Raw genomic sequence first — 6,898 nt, forward strand, 5'->3', positions numbered from 1 at the left:
CGTGGCGCACGGGCTTAGTTGCTCCGCAGCATGTGGGATCTTCCCAGACCAGGGCTCGAACCACTGGTGGCGCAGTGGTTGAGAATCTGCCTGCCAATGCAGGGGATTCTCAACTACTGTGCCACCAGGGAAGCCCTCAGATCATCTTATAACACCCCTGCTGAGACCAGCTCAAAAACGGTTATGTCATAGGTCCAAGGTCACACATCTTGAACAGGGTGGAGTCAGGGCTGGAGCCAGACAAATTCAGCATTTTTCCCATTCTTCCCACTGCATCATGGCCACACCGGGAGCAGCAGGAACAGTCCACCCCACAGCCCAGGCTGGCCTCTCAGGATATGGCCCAATGCAGAAAGGAAAGCTCTCTGCACCTTTCCAACACTCTTAGCTGACCTCCTCTCATTTCTCCTTTCCAGCAACCCAGGAAGGTGGGGATCTTGGTCCCCATGTGGCAAATGAGGAGACTTGGACACAGGAAGGAGACCGGAGGTCCCTAAACTTAGAAATTTCACATGTATCTGGAGGACCCACACTGGGTTGTCAACTCCTGCTAACACAAGATGCTATCGTCACCAACATTTCATAAAGAGAAGATCCTTTTAATACCAAAAAGGGGATAAAGGCCATAACTGCAGAATACAAGAACCTCCTTTAAGTTGAACAAATAGAGCTTTTTGTTTTCCTCCTTTCTCTCACATGTAGAAGCCCAGTGAATGGAAACTCTTCATGGACCAGCATCGGAAGCTGTGCTCCTGGCTCCCACCTGTCTTCCTCCACCTGCAGGCAAGTCACCTGCCAAGTCCTACCTATCCTAACTGCTGTGGCTTCTGGAATCCCCCCAGGCCCCTCCACTTGTGCTGCTCCTGACCTCCTCCAAGCCCTTAGTTCCCTCTGGCCTGGATTCTGCAGGTGACAAACTGCTTAGAGCAAGGACAGTCACATCTTCTGGCCACAGGAGGCGGGGAAGGACCTCGCTGCCTCACAAGTGTGTGTTTTGTCCATTAAGTTTGAGCTGAATTCAAGACCCAAGCCTGGAGGCTCAGGTGACGCATTCTGGCTGAAAACTGGACCCCAATGCCATAGCCTCTGTCTCCCTCTCTCTCTCTCTCTCTCTCTCTGCTTTTCACCTATGAGGAGAGAGGGAAACTGCTTGGGAGAGGCAAGGGGCTGCCTTTTCCCTCTGATAATAAGAGCAGGGCAATAGGGAGATCCCCATGTAGTCTTCCCCAACCCTATTCCCCTTCTCCTCACTCCAGAAGCAACTGCTCTCATGGATGTGTGGTGTGTCCAGTCCCTACTTTAAACTTCTAGGACAAATAGCTGTATCCAAAACAACATGGTATTGTTTTGTGTGTGTGTTTTTTCTAACTTACCTAAGTGGTGTCAAACTATACACAGTATTCCCTAACTTGCCTCTTCCACCATTGGTCATTGGCTTTTCTAGATGTGTCCATGTTAAAATATATAGCTTTTAGTTCATTTGTTTTTAACTGTGTGAATATATCATTGTTTATCCATTAGAAAGCAACTGAAGGCAGTGTGAGGAGTGGTAAAAGGAGAGTCAGACAGCTGTGGGTTCAATCGTAGCACCTACCCTTGCTTGTTATGTCTGGCGAAGGCCTTTCCCCTTTCTGGATTAGCCATGGGGATGCCGCCCACCCCCCGCCCCTACAAGGGACTTGTGTGGTTGGAATGAGGCAGTGTCAGAGAAAACGCCTAAAGCAACACCCAGCACACAGCAAGTTCATTACTAGCAGTTCCCTTTCCTTGCCCCTGTTGCTTAGCAGGGAGGGGCAATAGTAAAGGACTAGAATTAGTGTGATGGATTGCTTTCAAATATTTTCATTTTTTAAGAAGGTTCATCTCCTTTATAGAGTTAACACGTTTAGCTATCCAGTCCACAATCGTGTGAGAGCAACTCCAGCCCAGGACGGATGAGCAGCAGTTCTTACCCCTGCCCTTGCCAGCTGCCCTGCTTCTCCTTCAGACCTCTCCCCTCAAAGCACCTGCTCCTGCCCTTCCCTCGGCCCCAGGCTTTCTGGTCCCAGGCTTGTGTTCAACTCCCAGAGCAGCTTCGCCGGGCCAGCGGGATGTTGGGGTAGGAACCCCGTGGCCTTGGGTCTAGGGAGTTCTGGTATAGATCACCCCTTGGAAGAGGTTGCTGCCGAGAACCGCGTGAAACCCTGACTTCCTCTGTGTAGCGCAGGTTCCCGACCACAAGCACCAAAGCAGAGGGGCAGGCAGCACACGGCCAGGCAGCCAGAGTACCAGCCCAGCCATGGTCCCCGAGGTAAGTGCCGCTGTCCAGCCAGGCCAGACCACAGCTCCAAGTGGAGAGCCTAGGACACTAGGGGAACGTCAGGACTGGCCCACAAGCCAGGGCCACCAGAGGGTTGGGTGAATAGGTAGAGAATGCAGGGGTTGTGTAGAAGGAGCACTCTGGACCGGGAATTGGGAAACCACCTTGGCCACTGACTTGTGAATGACCACAGGCGAGACCCCTCCCCTTTCTGGCTTTGGTGCCTCATCTGCGAAACGCATGAGGTTGAGGCTCACTCCTCACGGTCCCCAAGGCTCCCTTCAGCTCTGACTTGGAACTTTGATCTTCCATGCAGGACTGAATTGGCCCCTGGGAGGCCCTCAGCTATGGGGTGGTTTGCAGGGGAAGGGGGTAAGGAATGTTTCTAATAGAGCTTGCTGGGCAAGTCCCCGGCGGGTGGCAGGCTTCAGTGTAGGGGAGGGGAAGGACAGGGGCAGAAAGCATGTGTTTGGGGGCTGCAGTGATTTGTAGAGGGGCCCCATGGGGTGGGGGGCAGGAAGTTGGAGTCCCCAGACAAGGGCTGAGGAGGGAAGAGGAGGGCCAGTGACTAGGAGAGGGGACGGCGAATAGGCGCCAGGGGACGAAGGTGGTGGGACTAGGCGTGGCCAGGACACTGAGGACCATAAGCCATGAAGGAAGGGCAAGGAGAGAGGAGAGGGGGCCGGGAGGGCTCTGGGCACAAGATGGAAGCTCTCCCTCCAGTCCACAGTCCCTGGGCCAATGGGATGACCCAGAAGGGAGAGAGAGAAGCAGCCTTCGAGAAGGGAAGTTACCAGCCCAGCACCTAGGCCGGGCACCTGGAGCTCAGAGGGCGTGGTTTAAGAAGAAAGGCAGGACAGTTACAGGGTACAGCCCAGGCCTCCGGGCCTGCCTTACAGAGGAGTTGCTTCGAGAAAGCCTCCTCAGACTAAATCTTGAAGGAGTGATGTTTTTTAATTGAAGTATAGTTGATTTACGTTTCAGGTGTACAGCAAAGTGATTCAGTTATGCTTACATATATATCTATTCTTTTTCAGATTCTTTTCCATTATAGATAACCTACAAGATATTGAATATAGTTCCCTGTGCCCTACAATAGGCCCTTGCTGTTTATCTATTTTACATGTCGTAGTGTGTATCTGTTAATCTCAAATTCCTAATCGAAGGAGTGACTTTTAAGGCCTTCACAGGCTCTGTGCCCTCCCTCCCTCCACAGATGAGTGAACGCCAAGAGTTCCAAGTCTCGGAGCTTGACTTCCTCCTGGAAAACTCTTCCTATGACTACGGAGAAAACGACAGTGACCCCTGCTGTGCCTCCCCACCCTGCCCGCAGGACTTCAGCCTCAACTTCGACCGGGCCTTCCTGCCCGTCCTCTACAGCCTCCTCTTCATGCTGGGGCTGCTGGGCAATGGCGCCGTGGCGGCCGTGCTGCTGAGCCAGCGGGCGGTCCTGAGCAGCACCGACACCTTCCTGCTGCACTTGGCCGTGGCTGACGCACTGCTGGTGCTGACGCTCCCGCTCTGGGCGGTGGACGCAGCCGTCGAGTGGGTCTTCGGCTCTGGCCTCTGCAAAGTGGCAGGTGCCCTCTTCAACATCAACTTCTACGCAGGGGCCCTCCTGCTGGCCTGCATCAGCTTCGATCGGTACCTGAGCATCGTGCACGCCACCCAGCTCTACCGCCGGGGTCCCCCGACCCGCGTGGCCATCACCTGTGTGGCGGTCTGGGGGCTCTGTCTGCTCTTTGCACTCCCGGACTTCATCTTCCTGTCCGCCCACCACGACAAGCGCCTCAAGGCCACCCACTGCCAGTACAGCTTCCCGCAGGTGGGCCGCACGGCCCTGCGCATTCTGCAGCTGGTCGCCGGTTTCCTGCTGCCGCTGCTGGTCATGGCCTATTGCTATGCCCGCATCCTGGCTGTGCTGCTGGTCTCCAGGGGCCAGCGGCGGCTCAGAGCCATGAGGCTGGTGGTGGTGGTGGTGGTGGCCTTTGCCCTCTGCTGGACCCCCTACCACCTGGTGGTGCTGGTGGACACCCTCATGGAGCTGGGGGCCGTGGCCCGCAACTGTGGCCGAGAAAGCAGTGTGGACGTGGCCAAGTCGGTCACATCGGGCATGGGCTACATGCACTGCTGCCTCAACCCTCTGCTCTATGCCTTTGTGGGTGTCAAGTTCCGAGAGCGGATGTGGATGCTACTCATGCGCCTGGGCTGCCCCAACCAGAGGGGCCACCAGCGGCAGCCTCCGGCTTCCCGCCGGGATTCATCCTGGTCTGAGACCACAGAGGCCTCCTACTCAGGCTTGTGAGGCTTGGGATGGGGGATCCCCCTTTCCCACGCAGCCCAACTCCCCCATTCCAGGCTCCTCCCTCGCTCACTCCCCAGACACACACTCCTTGGAGTCCCCGATGGCCCTGGTACTGCCGGGTCTCCCAGGGAGCCGCCCTCCTGGCTCTGGGGGCTGCCCCATCACTGCTCCTTAGCTGCACAGCCCCCATCCCGCCGCTTCAGAGGTGGCTGCCTTCAGGCTCTTCTTACCTTGGCCGCTCGGAACCCCACCACCCTCCTAATTCAGTAACTAGGCCTCAACCTTCCCCATATGCAGGGAGCATGAGGCAAACAGCATAATGGCAGCGGCCTTGGCCGGGCCTCCTGTTCCGCAGTGACTATGGCTGTGGTTCCCGAGACCTCTGTGTTTGCTCACTTTGATTTTTATGTCTAAAACTCTGCTTCAAACTTTTCAATAAACAAGCTAATCAGGACCAGGGTGTGTTAGTGCATCATTGCAGCCAGCCCTGCCCAGGCTCTGGGGATGCACTTCCTGCTTCTCCTTGTCTGGCCCTGGGTCTGTGCCAAACAATGCTGCCTCTGTCTCTGTCTCCCCTCCTCTCTGCCCTCCTGGGCACACCTGTCCCTCACAGGGAAGCACCCAGGGACATGGGTGCAGGGTAGGCAGTTAGCCAACCCGCTGGCTAGACACTGTCTAGGCATAATTTGGGGAAGGGGCCTTCAGACATAAATAAGACATAGTCCCTGCACTACAGAAGCTTAGGCCAGCAAGGAAAATGTATAGGTGACAATACCAAGCAGTCTATGCCACGAGGCAAATGTGCAGCACATGTTCAGAGCACTGCGGCTGGAGCCATTTGGGAAGCCTTCTTGAAGACAGAGAAATGAGTAAGAACTTAAGGGGCAAGTAGTATTTCCAAGGGCAAAGAGAAGGAAAGATGGTATTTCCAGGCAGATGGGAGGGCAGCAGCAAAGGCGGGAAGGCTGGAAACAGCAATGCTTATTGGAGGAATGATAACTGGTCCCAACTGGCTAGAATTAAGGGTTCAGGTAGAGAAAGGGTGTAAAAGACTGAAAGTTAAGTTTGGGATCAGGTGAGGGTATCATAGGTTACAAGGCTGTAGTGGTTATTCATGTTAGAGGTGACGCAGGCTCTTACTAAGGAGATACAAGTAGGACTGGAAAAAAAGGAGATCGGACGACTTGGCAGTCATTAGCACATAGGCCACCTGGAGGCATGTGTGGGCTGCAGGGAGCATCTTCCCATGGCTATAGCTGGGGTGGAAGTGAGTGGGGGAAGTGACCAGGGCTACTGAGGTAAGGCAGAGGGCTGGACCCTCCCTTTGCAGGGGTGGAACCACTGCATTGTCAGTTCTCCCTAATGAAGTCAGCAATGGGCCATGATCCAGTTTCACAGGCCAGCTGGGCTTTGCTAAGATTGCAGATGTGGCTGGAGGTGGGACTGGAGAAGAGGGACCCAAGGATTTAGCTGCGGGAGCGCGTACCACCCTGTGTACATACCCGATCCCATCTATACTTGTGCTTAGGCTTCAGTTTGTGGCCACTGAAAGAACACTCTCAGCATCTGCAAAATGAAGGAAAGATGGAAGGCAGATGACAGAATAACACATCCTGCCTATAAAAAAGTATCAGTGATGCTAGACTAGTAAAGATGTTTGAGGCAGGCTGAATAACAAGTCCCCAAATGTCCACACTCTAATCCCTAGAACTTGTGAATATGTTATCTCACATGGCAAAAGGGAATTGAGGTTGCTAATTAGCTGACTTTAAAATAAGATTTTCCTGGATTATCTGGGTGAGCCCAGTGTTATCACAAGGGTCCTTAAAAGTAAAAGAGGGAGGCAGAAGGGGAGATAGTCAGAGAAAAGAGATGTCACTGGCTTTGAAGATGGAGGAAGGGGGCCACAAACCAAGGAATGCAAGCAGCCCCTAGAAGGTGGAAAGAGAAGGAAATTGATTCCCCCGCCCAGGGCCTCCAGAGAGGAATGCGGCCCTGCCCACTCCTTGATTTTAGACTTATGAGGTCTGCGCCAGACATCTGACCTCCCGAGCTGTAAGATAATACATTTGTGTTGTTTTAAGTCACTAAACTTGTGGTAATCTGCTTTGGCAGACTGTTTTGGCAGAAACAGAAAACAAATACAACGTTGATTCCAGTCTACATCCCAGACAGCTCCCAAAAGTGGGGAGGTTGTTGAAGTGCTTATGGGCAGTCACAAAAATCCAAGAGAAACCCTAAACGGAGGCTGTTCTTCCAGACACATCCTGGAGAGCCTGAGAGGTCCGGGGTCT

At 53.9% G+C, this 6,898-nt stretch overlaps 1 protein-coding gene across 1 annotated transcript; it reads left to right on the forward strand.

Annotated features, from left to right (window-relative positions):
• Positions 1-3,488: 3,488 nt before the first annotated feature.
• Positions 3,489-4,958, forward strand: CXCR3 (C-X-C motif chemokine receptor 3). The gene has a single exon (XM_067723065.1). It carries the CDS (start codon positions 3,516-3,518, stop codon positions 4,602-4,604), a length of 1,089 nt encoding a protein of 362 aa, XP_067579166.1. The 5' UTR covers positions 3,489-3,515; the 3' UTR covers positions 4,605-4,958.
• Positions 4,959-6,898: the final 1,940 nt, after the last annotated feature.

The sequence above is a fragment of the Pseudorca crassidens genome, chromosome X (genome assembly GCF_039906515.1).
Source record: "Pseudorca crassidens isolate mPseCra1 chromosome X, mPseCra1.hap1, whole genome shotgun sequence".
Lineage (NCBI taxonomy): Eukaryota > Metazoa > Chordata > Mammalia > Artiodactyla > Delphinidae > Pseudorca > Pseudorca crassidens.